At 41.4% G+C, this 19656-nt stretch overlaps 1 protein-coding gene across 2 annotated transcripts in view; it reads right to left on the minus strand.

Annotated features, from left to right (window-relative positions):
- The window catches only part of KDM7A (lysine demethylase 7A), a 47175-nt gene extending 41051 nt beyond the window's left edge, over nucleotides 1-6124 (minus strand). For both annotated transcript variants that reach the window (XM_020800509.3, XM_020800508.3), the window contains exon 1: nucleotides 5798-6124. In XM_020800509.3, the coding sequence (XP_020656168.3) occupies nucleotides 5798-5982 (185 nt within the window). In that variant the 5' untranslated portion in view covers nucleotides 5983-6124. The remainder of the gene's footprint in view (nucleotides 1-5797) is intronic.
- Between the last annotated feature and the right edge of the window lie 13532 nt (nucleotides 6125-19656).

Here is a 19656-nt window from a genome sequence, read left to right on the forward strand (position 1 = left end):
CCCAGCTTGGATTTCAGAAGTGTCAGATATCAGAAATATGCAGTACTTGCACTGACATCCATCCTCACAAACTGGCACTACAAACCAACAACACTGAGTGTAAAATCTGAAGTGAAAACAATTCCTTGTTCATCATGTAATGCCTGTACACCATCCAAACTGGATTAATATGGTCAAGCTGATTAGCATCTTCCAAATACCAAGTCTACAGAAGTCATTTTGAAATGCTGCATAGAGCTGAGGTAAGAAATTGTGAAGAACAAATTGTTCAATACAGTATTCGCAAACAGTACAGCAAGCAGGTAGGCCAATTCATTTTAAGTACTCACGTGATTCTAAATGGGTACAGTTTAGTATAGAATAACACCTCAGATACATGGTACACTATTATATCCCCATTCTAAGCATGCACAGAATCCTGTGAAAACTATTATGTGGGCAGAATTGTAACTTAGTCTGTTCTCTCATAATAAAGGATAAGTTCAAGTCTTGAAAAAGTACTCTACAATAATAGGCTACTAACAAGAAACTATACTGTGAGTAGTTTCTTGTTAGTGGCATATTATTCTAGAATCTGCAGAAGTACCCTGTTTCCCAAAAAATAAGACCTAACCTGAAAATAAGCCCTAGTATGATTTTTCAGGATGCTCATAATATAAACCTCACCCCAAAAAAGCCCTAGTTAAGTGAAACCTTCCATCATTGTGCAGTAACCAGAAGATGACATGACTGTATTTGATTAAATGTAGATTGTTGTACATGAAAAAAATAAAACATCCCCTGAAAATAAGCCCTACTGCGTTTTCTGGAGCAAAAATTAATATAAGACCCTTTCTTATTTCTGGGGAAACACGGTAAGTTAATGCACATGAACTAAGAATACGAATGAATATGCATACAATTCCTGCCTTGATAGACTTATGACTGTAATAGACAGAAGTTGCTTATATACCACCCCATAGATCTTAAAGCACTCTCTGGACAGTTTACAATGTAATTATGCAGGTTATTATGCTCTTTCCGCAGCAAGCTGGCTATTCAATTTACAAACCTTGGAAGGATGGAATACTGATTGAATCTTGAGCCGGCTACCTGGGATTAAACCAAAGAAGCACTGGCATACAAATTTTATAGTATATGGCCAAATTAATTTACAGTTAAGTTTCAAGCATTTTACCTTTTTTTGCAAGCTAGATGTAAACCTGATTTAAATGTGACACTAGCATGTATGAAAAGCTGATCTACTCAATATTCTACATCCTGAGTACCTCCTTCACCACTCATATTGCAATCAAAACTCTGCTCATGACCTGAGTTTGATTCCAATGGGCTGAGGTAACCAGCTCATGGTTGACTCAGCCTTCCTTTCTTCCAATGTCAGTAAGCTGAGTACCCAGCTTGTGGGGGTGCGGGGGATGTGTAGTCTGCATAATTTTTAAAAAATGTAAACTGTATGGTGCGGTATATAAATAGCACAATTTGCTTTGTTGCTTTTGCTTTTTATCCCACCACTTTCAACCACCATTTAGCATACAGTTATAACACTCAATGGAATCACTAATGCAAACACTGCTAGTAAAGCAATTCAGTTCAAATGTAACAATGGATGCTACCATGTTTCCCAAATAATAAGACAGGGTCTTATATTAATTTTTGCTCCCAAAACACATCAGGGCTTATTTTCAGGGGATGTTTTTTTCATGTACAAGAATCTACATTTATTCAAACAGTCATGTCATCTTCTGGTTACTGCACAAGGGTGGAGGGTTGGGTTTCACTTAATTGGGACTTATTTTTTGGGTAGGGCTTATATTATGAGCATCCTGAAAAATCATACTAGGGGTTATTTTCAGGTTAGGTCTTATTTTCAGGGAAACAGGGCATATATGCAGGTTGAATTTTAAAACACACTTGTCTTCCCTGTCTTTTTTAAAATGTTGTATACTGTACATTTCAGATGATAGTCTAGTTACTATGGGAATCTTACCCCATATATAAAACATTGCTAATCTAATCTAACACTTTGTACAAGAGGCAATAAAAATAATAATAATTTATTGTCATTGTAAGTATATACACATACAACGAAATTCACAAAATTCAAAAAAGGTTAGAGTTCAGATTTTGTACCTGGACAAGTAAAAATGACTATACATTGAAAATATAATCGAACGATACATATGCCAAAAACCTCTGAATAGTCAAATCAAAGCAGAAAAAGATCCTATCAGACAGAGTTCACTTCCGCAGCAAACCTAAACACACTAGCCACTATCCAGTTCAATATTTATACACAGGGAATATGTACAGAAGCTGCCACAGAGATCCAGTGCCCATCAACTGCTTGGTTGTGCATAATTAGCACCTCGTCAGATTCTCACAGCTTCCACTAGCAGAGCTCCCCAAACACATAAATATTGAACAAATTACTATCCAGTTAGTAGTAAGTCCCACTGAACACTGCTGGATTTACTTCCAAGTAAAATGCACAAGACCACACACAATGCTAGAACAAGGAAGAGGCAACAATGAGAAAAGTTATCAGTAAAGGGACTGAATAGCCAACACTATCTAAATTTACAGCAGTCAAAAATGTAGCAAAGTTGCAATGCCGTGTTTATAAACTTCGTTCTAGGACAAAGTTGACTCCTGTCAAAAGAGAGCAACACTCATTCTTAGTCTTGTCTTCTGTTTTTCTTGTTTCAGGAGCAGAGTTGTATGAAGAAGCATACACTAAAACATAAGCAAAATACTAATACAGTGCAGTTCTATAAATGTATTTTGTTGTTGTTTAGTCGTTAAGTCATGTCTGACTTTTTATGACCCCATGGACCAGAGCACACTGGCCCTCCTGTCTTCCACTGCCTCCCAGAGTTGGGTCAAATTTGTGTTGGTAGCTTCGATGACACTGTCCAACCATCTCATCCTCTGTCATCCCCTTCTCCTCTTGCCTTCACACTTTCCCAACATCAGGGTCTCTTCCAGGGACTATAAAGGTATACATAAAAGTATACATTTGTTGTATACATAAAAGTAAATCCTACCAAACTCAATGGCACCTACAACCACATTAAATGTGTGCACAACTGCAACCTAAGTCCCCAGCTGAATGCAGGAGGTCTTATTTCCAAACAAACATGAACTGAATTGGGCTGCAATTAATTTAGATATAATTTACTGCATGCAATGCTGACCAATACTGGCAACAGACTTACATATCACTTTAATTATTAAAAGATTTTATGCGGCATAAGCTCCTGTGGGCATCAGATGCCTGATGAAGTTGGCTGCAGTCCAAGAAAACCTATTCTAAATAACATTTATTCATCTTGAAAGTGCTAAAATACTCGTTGGTATTTTTGCTGGAGCAAACCAATACTACTACTCCCCTCACATTAGATCAATACTGACTAAGAAAAACAAATTAGAGGTTGATTTGTCTTCTTTTCCCTAAACACAGTTTCCGAAGATTTTTTTTTGAGGGTTTTTTTGTTTGTATATATATATATATGAACAAAAATAAAAAGGAAGCCACCATACTGTACACTTAAGTTACTCTGATCATTAATACTTGTATGCCCACCATATCAAATCTAATTCGGGAGTTTCCCACTCCACTACCCATTTCCATTTCTTCTTTCAACACTTAAGTCCAACTTTTTAAAACTGTTTTGTACCAATATGTAACTTTTTGAAAAATGTATAATCCTCAACATCAGTAAAATATTCCTGACATTCAAAAGAATCTGACAGAATTTGACAGGTGTTTTGATGAGGAACTGAGAGGGCCTTCTCTGTCAATGCTCCCATGTTGTGGAACTCCTCACTGCAGAAGATCAGGTTGGCTCCCACTTTGATGTCCTTCTGTAGGCAAGAAAATATCTTACTCTCCAGATATGCATTTTCTCAGTAACTGGCTGCCTATGAGGGGGACTGCTGTTTTGTCCTCCCTGCTTCCAGTTGTTATATTGTCTGTTTTAATGTACTGTTAACCACTGTGGGTCCTCTTGAGGAGAAAGGTGGGTATAAATATTTTAAATAAATAAATAAATAAATAAATAAATAAATAAATAAATAAATAAATAAATAATATTAAAGTATGGTTTAAGAGCATCAAAATATTGTTTATCTTACCATGTCAAAGTTCTAGGTTTTAATATCTAGATCTAGTTCAAAAGAGATTTTATTTACCTGTTCTGTTCAGAAAAACAACAGCAAGAACAGGTTAACTAATTTCATTTACCGTTTTATCATTTTTCACAGTTAGACTACTGCCTCCTATAGCAAGCATCAGACCAAGCATCAGGTTCTTCTGCAGAACATGGGCAATACAATCCTGTGCATTTCTATACAGAAGCACCAATGTGTTTAACTGTCATTTTCCCCAGTTACATGCATATGCGGCAGCCGCTTTTATTAATAAGCTCACCACATCTATTCACAGAAAAACACAGAACCACGTGGCAAAGAAACTCGTGCACCTGCAACAAGCAGGCAGGTGCATTTTGGAGAGGTCTAAGGAGACCCATTTCCAAGTGCGAACAATGAATCTGCAGTAACCATCGCGTGTGTGTTTGCTTAATTTTGAAACGTCATTACAGACTCCACTTTTCTTCTTTTTTTGAAAGAGTATAAAAGTGTAGGAGCAGAGCCGTCGGGAACGTGAGCGAGCTCTGGCCCTTTAAAATCAGCTTCCCGTCCAAAGCCAGTAGAGGGAGATGAGGCTGTCTCGCCAGCTTCATCGTGACTGTTTTTTTTTTTGTTCCATGGGGGGGGCATTTAAATGTCCTGTCCTCAATCAAAGCGCACTTCCCTATCCAGCCGCCGTAGCAGCCCGTGTTCCTCAGCTATTCTCCGGCTGATGTCTCCTTCTCCCAACTTCAAAAACACCCTCCAACCCAAGCCTTCTGGCTCCAGTCAGGTAGCACGGAGATCAAAGCCCAGACGAGGGACGAGAGAGCGCCACTTGCGCCACCGCCAAGGCAGCCCTGAAACTTGCTCCTTTGTTTAAATGCCCATGGATCCCCACCACCACACACACAAACACACACACGCACACCAGTGCCCGATGCGCTGCATCGGCCTTTCTATTGGCCTCAAAGCTCCTTTCCGGCGATCAAAAAAGATTCTCATCCCAGGGGGGTGGAAATAAAACCATAATAGAGAAAAAGAGAGAATGCATGTGGGCGACAAGCACAACCTCAGAAAGAGTCCGAAGCACAATAAAAAACTCGAGCACGAAGAGCCCGGCCAGACCAGCAGGGCGAGACGGGGACGGGGCAACCAGGCGGAGAGGGGGCACGCCGGTTCCCCTTCCCACAAACATGGGGACACAATTGTTCCTCTGGTGGGTGTTTTGTTTTCTTCAAAGGAAGGCACAGAAGAAAAACACGCTCAACTTTTTCGGCCACCTCAAGAAACCCCGAAAGCTCCCCCGTCCAACGTCGAGTCCTTATATAACTCTATACAGCCGCGGGGGGGGGGGAGGAAAGGAGGAACTAAGAGGAGCGGCGGCTCCCTCAACGCCGCTTCCTGCTTCACCGAAAACCCACAAATAAAAAGCCGTCCAGATAGCACCTCCGCCGCTTCTCCCTCATTGTCCTCGTCCGCCCCTTGTTTCTCTCCCTCAGTCCCCGTCGGGCCAGGACCTCCCCCCTCCCCGCCTCGGAAAGCCGGGCAAGGAGAAGCGGGAGCCCGGGGGAGGGGGGAGTCAGGCAGACACTGTTTTTGTTGTTTTTTTCCTCAGGAGGAGAGGCAGAAGGGGCTGTGTCGCCCCCGGCCGGCCCTCTCTCTTTACCTGCCGTGGAACCAGTCCTTGCAGATGTCGCACTCGATCATGAAGCGGCTCACATCGTAAGGCTCCCGGCACACGCAATACACGGGGGTCGCGGCACTGTTGTTGTTGTTGTTGTTGCTGGTCGTCGTGGCGGTGGTGGCCGCGGCCGTCGTTGCCGTAGCCGCCGCCGCCGCCGCTCCGGCCATCTTTAAGGAACTCGCTCGCTTCCTCGCTCACTCTCTTGACTGACTGACTTGACTGACTGACGGAGGCAACCCTGCTCTCTCTCTCTTGCTCGCTCTCCTCTCGCGACTGCCCTCCCCCTCGGAGCCCCAACCCACAGCCGCCGCCGCCGCCAGCCAGCCAGCCAGCCCAGCCAGCCAGTCGGCAGCACCGCCACCAATAACAACAGCGCGCGTGCGAGGCTCCCACATTAGGCGCGCGGCCGCCGCCGCCGCCACTGCTCGCTCCTTCCCTCCTCCCTCCCTGTTCCTTTCCTTCCCGGAGAGCGGACAAGCGACAAGGGCGCACGGCGAAAAGGGACAAGTCACGTAAGGTACATTTTGGAGCATGCGCCATGAAGAAGGCAAGGTTGGCGGCGTGTTTAGGAGAGAGGAGGGGGGCGGAGAGAGAGAGAGAGAGAGAAAAAACCCGTCCTCCTCGTCTACGTCAGAGCGGGCGCGCTCATACATACACACAAAGGGAGGGGGGAGTTGTGTGAAGTTCCATGAAAGGAGCCGGGGGCGAAGCGCGCGCGCGCGCACACACCCTTGCCGGAAATCCCCCCTCCCCGCTCCCTCATTCGGAATTGAACAGCCTCGCACAGAGAGGAGAGCACGTGCCGCCACCACAGAAGCGTCTCTTTCCTCCCACTCCTTTCTTTTCCCATCCCTCCTCCCCCTCCCCTTGTCGTAGGCGGGGCTCGAGGCAACAAATGGATAAAGTCACAGGCACACGTTGGCTCCGCCCCAAATTCACTCCTCTTGCTCGTTCTCGCTTCTCCCCCCTCCTCTGCGAATCGTCACGTGGGTCGAGGAGGAAGGTGCCGCGAGGACATTGACTGTTTAGTAAACGGAAAGAAAAGCCCACTCTCGAGCCCGCCCGCCCTCTTATGCAAGTGAATGAGGCAGGCCGACGAGCCGAGCGCGTGACGGAAACTGCCGAAGTAGCCCGAAGGACTTGACTTTTGTTTCTTCACGGCAGAAGGAACGGGTGCCAGGGAAGGAAAATTGCCGTCGCGTCTGAAAACACCCACACCTGGGTTTTCAGCGAAAATAAGTAACTGTGAAATGCTGCTGCATATACATTTTTTTTTTGGTTAGGTGAGAAACTGCATGCTTGCAGCCCGTTCTTCTAAAACAGTATTGCACAACACATTGAACTTAATTGTTACTAATTTTTACAAAAGTCCCTCCACTATAATTGGTATGTTCTGTTCTGCACCAATTACAGTATTCCGCTTTATTTTCTTCTTTTTGCAAATTTTTGAAGATGGTCGAAGCTTCCAGTATTATCGCAGAGCCTCATATGATCAAATACCTTGTGAGGGTTCAGTGGTTACCTCAGGCTTACCAGACACAAACACCGGAGGCACGTGATCGTGAAAAACAGAACTGGGGTTTATTGGAACATCAAATAAAGAAGTATCAACGTTAAACTTGTCAGTATTCTTTTCTCTCGACGCCAATGGGTCAAACGAGGGTGTCCACGCTTGTAAAAAGGGGTTGAAACTCGGGTCATACCAAGGTTCCTTGGAGAACCTGTATAGAGGTTAATTTCACCCGGTCCTTTCGCCTCAATGTCCACCTCGATTAAGAGTAAGGTCTCCTCATCTCCCCTCTCCATGTCGAAGGGGTTGACTCCTTCAGAATAGGGGTCCCAGGGTCTGGTGAATACCTCCTTTGGTGAGCCTCCTCCAGACGCCATGCTCTCCTTTCCCTCTCTTCTTTCTCTACTTTCTCCTTTTCCTCCGTCAAACGCCTCCTCCACTCTCTAGCTGTTTCTCCCCAATAAGATGGTCTGGGGGGCAAACCTCTTCTTCTTCGGTAATCTGCCTCTTCCCCAGGTACCCTGACCTTTTCACATCTCCCTGTCCAGGGATCCTCTATCCAGATTAATTCCCAACCCCTGGGTTTCTTGTCTTTTCCTTCCCTCAACTCTCCAAGCCCTGCCTCTACTAACGGTCGCTCCTCCACTCGGGTTCCCGCCTTTTCTATCCTGGTCTGGGTAGCTACCGACATCTTTACCTCCTGTTCCAAATCCCCAGTATCTACACCCTGATGTCTGAACGATGCGAGTAGTCGTGGACGCTGTCTGAGTCTCCTTCTCTCTTTTAACTGAGGACGACACTCCAGCGAGGACTTCTATAGCCTCGCCTCGGGTCTCACACTTGTGCAGACAGATGCAGGGGGTCGGGGTCTCGGTGGGAATATATGTGCCTAAAATGTGGAGCCACAAGACAAGTTAGCTGAAAGTGTGGCCCTGACGCCCGACCTTGCTTTCTGCAGTGTTGGGACGCTGTCCTCATTTTAGAAAAGTAAGTGGTCTCCTATGTGTGTGGGACAATGCTGTCCCAGTGTTAGTGCCAACACTTCACAATAAGAGGCAGCTGTAAGGTAGAGGAGTTGACGTCAGGACTGGGAAATCCAGGTTCACGACCTGGAAAAACCTGTTCAGTCTTGCATGAGACACACTTTTTGAAGCTAAGCTATCCCTCAGGGTTGTTGTAAGGATATTATAGGGTGAAGGTGGAGCCATGTAGTACTATAACTTCATTGAAGACAAGGTGGCGTAGAAATGTAAGAAATTACCTAGTAATCTTTTGGGTAGCAAAGACCCATAAACAGTGGAGGGACAAAATGGGTGACCCTCTATATATGTTCTTGGAGTCTCTGGTGGTCCTTACTAAGGAATGAGAGAACCTGTGCATTAGGTATTGAATTAGGACTGAAGACACCTGAGTTCAAATCCTCACTTGGCTATGAAACCCCTTTGGTGATTTTGGGACAGTCATCTCACTGTAACCTCTTTCACCACACTCCTGAGGGGGAAAAAAACAGTAAGAAGCACAGTATGCCAGCATGAGTTCCTTAGATGAAAAGCAGAATATAACTGGAACATAAAATATTAGGACCAATACTTCAACAGCATTTGAAGGGGCACTACATTTCAACCGCTCCCTTTTCTATGCCCTAACTTCCTGAGCCCAGTCATTCTCAGATATCCAGGGAGACCTGATGAATTTTACATCAAGCTTCTTCTTGCTGATCCAGACTCCCTTATTACATGTTCTGCAGCAAAATTTTGTGCAGCAGCAATGGGACAGTGCTCCCTTATAGTCTCCTGAGTTCACAGGTTGACTGGTTTTAGCATGAGGGTAGTTTATTGTCTAGCGTAGATAAGTGTTGTCCCAGCCAAAGGGACAATGGCTCAAAGGATAGCTATAAAAATGCTGTATTTTATTCTCCCCATATTTTGCAACCAGTACACAATTAATTATTTGTTGAATACTTTTTAAATTACATTTTATATATTTTAAGCATATAATATGTTTTACGAATTGGCTGTACACTTTTTAAATTGCATTTTGTATATTTTAACCATATAATATGTTTTATGAATTGTTCGTATATTTTTAAACTGCATTTTGTATATTTTAGCCATAAATATATTTTATGAGCTGGTCACCTGACCGTAATAAATAAATTCATGCAACCTCTCCCTTTGTAAACAAGCTTAGGATCAAGATGAATCACATGTGACTTAATAAATATCTATTGATGGGAATTATCTTTTTGCTCCCAGTAAATTATACTTGGTGGAAAGCAGGAGTTTCATCATCACCATTTTAGAACCGTAGAGCTGGAAGGGACCCTATGGATCATTAAGACCAGCCCCTCTCAAGTAGGCACAGTGGGAAAATGAACTCCCAACCTCTTGGCTCTGGAGGCAGCAACATAAACCACCAACCTATTCTGCAATTGATTTACTTTCTTAAAATTGATGCCAAAAAACCCCACCTAGAATGTGCCAGGTACCCAGTTCATTCTGGAAGTCTGTTGTGATCAAGTGGTCTGAAATTACTTGCTTTGTTGAGGAAACAACTCCAGTATCAGCAGTGGAATCTTTTAGACTAGGGTGGGCAACTTGTGTCTCTCCAGACATTGTACACTTACAGCTCCTACCATTCCTCAATGTTACCTATGCTGATCATCCTCTTGTAGAGATTTCAGGATGCTGAAGTTGAAGAGTTAGACTGAACAAAGAGATGGCATTTCCTGGACAAAGAGATCTTGCTTGAGGACATACACAATTTAAGGTCTTTGAATGTTGGTCTTCCTCCAGCCCCAGTCCAGTGGGTCACAATGCTGTCCTGAATGCTAGCTTCCAGGTTGTTGTCTTTAACAAGCAAATCTTCCTGTACTTTTCAGGGTGCTGGTAGAGAGACTGAAATCAACAGATGGAGCATCTTCTGTAGCATTTGAGGTCTGATAAAGCTGCTAGCTGGCGACAGTGCTGAATTTTACTGGTAAAGAAAGACTTCACTGGAATATGAATTTCAAGTGAATGGGGAGCTTGAAAGAAGACTAAGAGGCCTTACTTCCTCAGCTGATTGATGAGGAAGGGACTGAGATATCTGGTTGAGTGAGGGAAAGAAGGCTGCCACAAAGCCAAAGCTTTGTAGATTGATTTGTGGAGAGTCCCATGTTATCATGTGTAGAATGATAATCTATTTGCTCTCGTCTCTTTTATATCTTTGTCTCTGTATTAAGCTTTATTCTGTCTCTGATTTAGTTTAAGTTATTGGATTAGGTCAGTCTATTTATAAGTTATTCAGTATTGACCAAAATCCAGTAGTACATTGCAACTGGAGTAGATCCATTCAGTCAAATGGACTTTAAAAAGAGTTGACTGATCAGATCCACACTGTTACAATGGGCCTACTCCTGACTTTCATCTATTGTATCATGTCCTATTTTATTATGTGTTTGTTTGTTTTGGGCTGTCAACTCAGAACCAATTTATCACAACCCTAATAGGGCTTTCAAGGTAAGTGAGAGACAGTATTTAAGGATTGCTTTTACCAGTTCCACACGCCCAGTGAATTTCCATGGCTGAGTGGGGATTCAAATCCTGCTAGCCAAAGTGCTAGTCCATCACTCTAAATCCATGGCCCCAGCCTTGGCCCTCCAGATGTTCTTGGACCTCAGATCCCAGAAATCCTGGGATCTTTGGGGAGTTGTAGTCCAAGAACACCTGGAGGCCCAAGGTTGGGGACCACTGCTCTAAATAATACACTTGGAATCCATTTTATTTTGTATTTACCTGGTTAGACCATAATTATTCATAATCTGTTCTACATTTTTCATGTCACGATATATTGTGAACTTCTTTGGACACATCTGTATGGGAGATTGGAACATAAATAGACAATAATGATAATGAAGTGCTTGTTCCTTTGGGTTGTGTAGAGACAATGAGATAATCACCTGAATCTAGCAGACCCACTGAATCAATTCTTGAATGGTAAATCCACACTTGTGAATCCTGTGAGTTTCCTCTATTGAGACCATCAATTAGACTCAGGATATTGGATGTAAATTTCCTAAAGACCTAGTTCTTTCTTTGTGTTGTTTATAAGGCATGGATCTTGGAAGAGAAAAGATAGGGAAATGTAAAGTCCTTCTAGACTCCATCAGACTCAGTCCATGGCTCTGCAGAGGAAATGAGGCACTGAGGAAGGAAGGCCACAGCTGTGAATGACAGAAGACCCTATTTCTTAGGTTCATTTGAAGCAGCTTCCATCTTCAGCAAAACATACAAGGGCTCATGCAGTCCTGGTATTGTTCAGGCTCAGAAAAAAGATGGTGTCTGACAGAGTGAATTCTGACATTTTAGGTGGTGACTGATAGCATGATGCTGCCTTTGAGACCTGTCCTCTCTCTGCAGCGTGACAAGTCTCAGCTGCAAAGAAAACTCCATCTCATAAGCCAAACCGAGCTATTCAATGTGGCCAGCTGCAATCTGCTCCATTTTATGGTAATTAAAAATAGCATTTGGGCACCTGGTCAGCTGCCAGTGCAGCTGCTGCAGATACACTATGTTTGAATGCCTTGATGCCATACATACATCTTCACCCTTTGGTTTCATCTGGAATAGATAGTAAAGCAAATGTCTTTGGCTGCCATTTATAAATCATCCACTTTTACAGCAGTCTCAAGCTCTACAATTCGCGAGCTCTGGATTTGTCCTCAGTAAGGGCTATGTCTCAGCCAGGATTCAATATGGACCTTGATATTTGCTCAGTACCACTCTCCTTGCAGAATGTGGCTTTTTCAATGAAGATCTATAGATCGCTCTCTTGTCCTTATATTTCAGCTACACCGTTTACTTTGAGGTACAGTACTAAAACTGCTGTGGGATTTGTTTGTTTTTATGTTCCTCTAGATGTCCACTTTTCTGGGTTTTAGCTACCGGAAACTCAGGAGGAAATTCTATTCAGTTTAGTGAAAATTACCCTATAAGAAGGATGCATAGGACTGCAGTCCGAGATTTTAGGAAAATATAGTTTTCTAAACTCCTCTACTTCTTTATGATTCTTTCTAGTGGCCCTTCCTGGATCTTGGTTTTATCAGATAACTTTCCCAATCTCCAGCTGAACAGGTGTTGCATGTTTTGAATCAGTACAAAACCTGTAAAACCTGTGAGTAATAATAAGGACTGTACACACAACCGGAAGTGTTCTTTACATTATCCCAGTTAGCTTTGGGCGAGAACAAACAAGCTGAAGTTAAATCAAGACAAGACAGAGTGCTGTTGGATAGTGCAAAGTCCAGCCCACAGAATAGAATTCAACCTTTTCAATCCCTTGAACCATATCTGTAATAATGTTGGGAGAATCCTTTTAAGATTGGTGTCTCCCAGTACAGAAAATTATCTCTTTAAATCTTTAACAGACTTTGAAAATGCAATTGTCTGTGCCTAGTGTTAAATGTAATATTTTTGCATGAAATTTGGAAAGTCAGCTAGAAAGTTCAAACAAATACAGTACTTTTGTCAACAACAGCACATCATCCGTGTCCCTGATTAGGACAGCACTTAGCTTCTACAGTGCTATGACAATGAAGAAATTAAAGGAGACCCACTTTGTAATGATGCAAGTGACATTTATATCCTAAATGCGGAAGACTCTTTCTTATACCCTTATATTTTTTGCAAAGTAATTTAGAGGTCCAAGGAAAATGCTGCACTGTATGAATTGGGACTGCAGCCAAGGTTTCCATGTTCTCAGTTCCTCTGTGGGACGTTGTGTCCTTCACTGTTCAATGCACTGAATGTACATCTGTGATTTGTTGCTGTGCCTTGTCCTTCACTGTGCCACATTGGTGGCTCTGTGAATGAAACCTGTCAATGTAGACACAGTATCTCCTCTGTACTACACCAGAATATCCATGCCACTTGCTCAAAGACAAATTCGGTAATGGAAACAGCATTAAAAAGTACCTCAGTCCTCAATTACATTCCATTGTGTAGTCCAATATTTATTTAACAATATGTATATACCACTTTTCAACTGTAATATTTTCAAGGTAGCAACACTACAATAATGAAACCATATTTATAGGCAGGTTATGATACTCCTCTTTTCTAAAAAAAAAAAAAAAAATTATCACACCACCGTGTTAGAACACAGTGTACCTTCAGAGAGAGAGATTTCTGGTGGCAACACTAAAATTCTAGAACTTCCCTTCCATAGAGACCAAACATCCTCAGGATACGTTACAGAAGCCTATGAAGTAGAGCAGTTTGTCATGAAATAATGCTAATTACACATATTTTTTTGAAACTGTCATACCAATAAGATGGGCCCAGCCTTAGTTGTGGAACAGGGAAATGGCTTGATTATATTAATGCCTTTAGGCTACAGCTCCACAAGCCACATCTTTAGGTGGAAGAGAAATACGAGCTGAAAGCCATGCTAGGTTGGGGTGACTATACATCCTATTTTAAAGGCTCATTATTATTATTATTATTATTATTATTATTATTATTATTATTATTATTATTATTATTATTATTATTATTATTATTATTATTGTTGTTGTTGTTGTTGTTGTTGTTGTTGTTGTTGTTGTTGTTGTTGTTGTTGTTGTTGTCTGGACCGATGGACCACTCTAGGCGGCTCATAATTGTCTGTTTGAAAGCATCCTTGTCCGCTTCAAAGGATGTCTAGTCTGAATCTGATTTAAGGATAAAGAGTTATAAAAGGTAAGAGGAAGACCCCAAAGTCACCCATCTAGAGTTAGTAGTACCTGGAAAGAAAATGGAGCAGAAATACTTTTCACCTAAATAATCTCATATCTATCTCCTTAAATTGATTCCTCCTCGCCCGCCCCATCCCCTGCATTGATACTGTACAGGTAAAATACCATATAACAAAAAATGTAGATCTTCTCTGTGATGGATCCTATTCTGTGGAGTGACTGTCAGGGCTGAATGTTGGCATATTTTACGCATTTATTAAAAACAATATTTTACCTTGACTCACCCCAACCATGGGCTCTTTGGAAATGTCTCTTGTTGAGTGGTTGGTTGGTTTTAGGGCACTGGTGGAAGTCTGTAAGAATTTTTATATTTTCTTTGATCTTCAGCCAGAAATAAGTGTGCTGGAGGAACAGAAAATCTGATTTTCTTGAGTGTGGTGATTTTTATGCCCTAGTAACTATTTCTATTTCCCCTCTACAAATGGTGCCAGTGCGAAAACACTTTTATGTGTTGGGCAAATATTTATTTAGAAGGTAGTGAAGGAAATCCCCATAGTAAGATTCATTCTCTCAAACATAAACATATAGCTATTATTTTGCAATTATCTATTCTCAGCCTTTGACCCTGAAATTTCAAGGAATGGGAAGCCATTGACTTGGTAGCTATGAGTGACTGGTTTGTGTTGGGTTATTTTATTGCATGGTGATGATGTTGCAAGCCACTTTGGGGTTTGTGCAAATGTGATAAGATATAGAAATATTTTTGATAATATGCAATTTTTATGCAAACTGACATTTTTGGGGGGAAGCTGGGAGAAGGAGTGATGCATGTTCTCTTTTGAGTGGTAAGCGGCCAGTGTACGAATTGGCCATGTTTGGCCTTGAGAACTTGTTTTTAGACCAAGGCCTCCAAGGATGGGTTGAAGTGAATAAAATAAATTAGAACTAACTAAATATTTTTTGATAGAGGCGTAAAACTGATTATGAATTTTGTTTGTATACAAGTGTTTATATTGTTGTTCTTGTTGTTCCAAAACAGTTAAAGTTGGAGGTTTCCATCTACCAGAAAGATACAGTTGGGGATGAAGGAATTATTTAGACATCAGTATATAACCTTTCAAAATTGGCCATGCCGTTTTTGAATCTGTAGGGGGAAAAAGTACTGAGTCATGTATATCCGCCCCCACAATCGTTACGAAAATAAAAGCTGAAATGATTCAAGATTCACCCACATGGTGCTGGAAGAAAATACAGGCCTCACAGTCATTCCTGCATGTTGCACAGACTGTTAGCAAATACTCAGTGTACAGAAAGAAATTCTCTCCCACACTCAGCCCACACAGAGACATTCTTGAAAACAGTATGATTTCATTTCATTCACCAATATGTCTTGATTACGCATGAGAAAAGATGGATTTCAAGGAGAGGGAATAACCATTGGTAACAAATAAGAACATATTTGTATATGAAATAAAAGTACCACTTTGAAATTTTAGAGAGGAACCTGCAGCCAAACAGCTATGCAACTTAACTTATGCAGTACTTGATCAGCTCTGGCCCTCCCATTACGCATGTGAGACAGGGGCCTCGGGTAATATATTTTAAACAGCACAAATAGGCACAAAACATTTGAGGTATTCATTCTCTTATCTGATTACACTTCCCTGCAAATTTGGTGCTTCTGGGTGCTGCGGGGGATGTTTCATAGGGTTTTAAATGAAACATGAATTGAAAAAAATTGATTCACCAATTCATCAGGAAAAAAATCATTAATTTGTGATTTGTCAACCGTAACAAATTGTGAATCTCCATTTTTCTGATTCATGCCCAGCTCCAGAACTATGCATCTTGATTTTGGTGAACTGTTGGAGTGGGGTGGGGGGTGTAACTTGATGTTCTGCCTTAAGTAGCAAAATCTCTTAGGCTGTCACTACACAAAGCAATAGAATTTGAGCCATAATGTCCAGCAATGCCATTTTCACAGATGTTTGTGTACAGTAGGATCCTCTATCCATGGGATCAGTATCTGCTGATTCACTTACCCAGTACTGGAAAAAATTAAATAAAACCCCCAAGAGAAACATGTTTATTTGTATTTACAGGGTGTATTTACCAGAACACCATGCAATGTATAGCGGTCATTAGCTCCACATTTTGGGGCATTTGTGGGCAAGTTTGGAACCGATCCCCCACTTGATTGCAAGTCTTGCTGATGTCAATACGTGGTCTTCCTTCCTTTTTCGTGTGTTACAATCTCTTTGTTCATAGTTTACTACACACCAGGGAGTGATCAATATCGCAATCAGCCCTCTGGTAACTGTGTGTGATCGTAATACTATGATATTGTTATGTGTCTTCAACTTGGAACCAACTTATAATGAATATAACAGGGCTTTCAAGGTAGAAGATACTGTGAGGGATGGGCCTCCAGAGTCGCAGTCCATTCACTATCCACTACAGCACACTGGGAATCTAAATATGGAGATATGCCCCTTTAATAATTTTAAAGTGAGATACACCCCATCAGATACTGCCCCATGTACACATACTCACAGAGGAACTTGGGGATGTAAGTGGCTAGAGCAGACAAAAACCAAATGTAGAAAATGCGAACAATGACTTTTACACTAGGCTACTTAATATATTCACTGTGATAAGAAACCTCTACTGAGATTTAAGCTGAGGGATACCTAACGTTATAAAACGTAACCTTTTATTGAATCAGAATTCATTGGTTATTCAGTCTCCCTTTAAAATTCGTTTATTCCAAAACAAGTGCTTAAAGGTAAGTTAAAGAGTGTCCTCAGAGGTTCTATCTTTCCAGACCTTCCCCTTGGAACATTATCCTTTCTAACATCCAATTAATTTTTTTTGCATAGAAAGTGGTCTGCTTTGTCCTATGTAGACTGCAGCTTCTTCCTCAAGTCCATCTACTTCTTCATGTGCAGGACCAGTGTAGGGGCTAGTGATTAAATTTCCCTTATGTAGTCAGGTACTGTTTACGGCAATGAGAGGGACTTTCACTAGGGGTTTTATTAACTAGTTTTTCTATTTTCCTGACCAGCCCTATACCAAAAGAACAGGATTGGGATGTTAATATAATGAAACAGTCACTGAAGTTGACTTCCAGAATAAAACCTGGCTAAACAAATGGCAATGAAGAGTCACTGAACAGGAAGTAATTCACAAGGAAGCTTTAATTAAAGCTCCAGTAGCCCTTAACAGTATAACGGCACTCTGCTGATGCTCTAACTAGAGAGAGGATAATAACAATATCTATGGGTGGAAAAGAACAGAGCAAATAAAGGATAACAAACATAGAGACAAGAGTGAGTGGGAAGCAACTTATGAGAGCCATTGGAGAACATGGAGGAGGTCAGATTATGCCAGAAAAGAGGTACGAAGAGCTACCACACTGCTTTTTCCTTTTTGTGTGAAATATGCAGTGACAACTAACCTATCAAAAAGCTTAATTTAATTCATTTCACCTGAATAGAGACAAGGATTTCCTGTTCCACCAGAGGTGTTCATTTACTGAGCAATGCTTAAAAGGCTGTAGCCGTGCTGGTTGGGGGACTCTAGGAACCTCAGTCTCAAAAATACCATTTCCAGGATCTGGAATTAGTTACATGTATAGTGCCAAATCCCCACTGGCATAGTAGTTACACTATGATTTTAAAATGAGGCTTTACTTCCTTTTCTTGTCAAAAGTAGGTGTGAGTGCCCCCAGCCCAAAGCCACCCAACACCTGATCTTACCTAATTTTGGAAACTGAACAAGGTTCAGTATGATCTGTAATGTTTGAATGGATAAAGATCAAGGGATCTGATAGGGCTAAGAAAGAATTTTGCCTCAGCCCCTCAGAGTTGACAATACTGAGATAAATGAACCAATTGTTTGACTCATTATGAAACTACTCCCTATGTTTTTATGAACTTGAAAGTCAGCTGCTTCCCTTTTATCTTCTCCCTAGCTATAGAGCATTCCCTTAATTAACATTATTAAGTGTGAAGTAAGTTTCTTCCTATTCAAGCTTGGTGGCCCAAAGTAAACCATTTCCTTTTTATAATGGTCGGTATTTACTAAAATATTCATGAACCAGCATAAGTGACTTCCTCTTACTCCTCTCAGAGGCCCGGAAGTGATACTTAAGTAATTGGCTATATGACACAATCCTCAAATGCAGCCCACTGTGAGGATCCATCTGTGTCACATACCAAACTTAAATTAGAAAGTAGTCTCCAAGACATTTTGCTGCCCAAGGGAGAGGACAAGATGGATTCCCACCACCATTTTGCTGACAGAATATGAGCAAGAAAGACACTCCCCAATCAATCTAGTGAAATCAGACATAATCTGTGGAATTATCTTTGGACATAAGGGAGAAAATTTCTCAAGTACCTCAAACTCATTCCTGGAAGAAAAAATAAACCAAACAAAGCTCATTAATTAACTGTTCAATCTTGTGGGATAGGATCCTTCACTTGGAAGGCAACAGGGACATAGGGCAGCTTAGAAGTACATGCCGTCCTGTAGCTCAGGTACCTTGCTGTCAATCTCTACCCCTTGCACCTGCACAAAAACAGTTGACTCACTCTGCCTAGGGATTGGAATTCCTCTGAACAGGGTTTTTTTTTTAAATAAACCACCTGTACTTACTATGGAACATGTACATTTTTGTCTAACATACTAATTCTGTACATAGAAGTAATATCCACAGAGGCACAATTTTTTTGTGTCTGTCAATAATATCAAGTGACTGCTAGCTTACTGGCATAGTTGCTGAAGAGTATAAAATACAGTGGACCCTCGACTTACAGACGACTCCACTTACAGACTTTTTTCGAGTTACAGTCTTCTCTGGCCGCAAAATTTAGCTTCGACTTACAGCCGGAGAATCGACCTACAGACCGGAAAAACCCCCAAAATGGAACAAAAATTGCAGGTTATGGATTAATCAGTCTTCAATGCATTGTAGGTCAATGGAACCTTGACCTACAGACTTTTCGATCTGCAGCCACCGTTCCAAATATGGACTAATTCTGTAAGTCGGGGGTCCACTGTAATGGCAACAAATGCTGGGTTTTAATTTTTTTTTCTTAAAAAAAGTATTTTTATTTGATATGGAATATATCCAAGGGTGGACCTTAAAGCCTTGGTGAGAATTTCCCCTATTTTTGCTTATATCTCTTTGCTAATATTTGATGGTATCACTATTCAAAATTCTGAAATGACATATCTGGCAATAAGACTATACCTTCAGCAGGGGAGACAACAGAGGAACTGGAAAAGAAGAGAGGCGAGCTAGACAAAGGATGAACAAAGATAGCTTGGCACACATGGAGATGAGAACTGAAATAATCAAAGTGTTTCACATATATTATCTTTGAAATCCTTCTGACCACCTTGTAAGATGGGCTGTAAAACATGCACTGTTAAGCAGCATGAACCTCATTGAGTTCAAAGAGATGGAAGCAGCTATATACATGCAAGATTAAAGCAGTTTTAGTACTATAAACAGATTTTCCCCTAGCTAAATGTGGAACCTCTACTTACGAACATCCCTAAATATGAACATTTTAACTTACGAACAGCTCTGTTCGCAAAATTTTGCTT

This window comes from Pogona vitticeps, chromosome 5 (assembly GCF_051106095.1).
Source record: "Pogona vitticeps strain Pit_001003342236 chromosome 5, PviZW2.1, whole genome shotgun sequence".
NCBI lineage: Eukaryota > Metazoa > Chordata > Lepidosauria > Squamata > Agamidae > Pogona > Pogona vitticeps.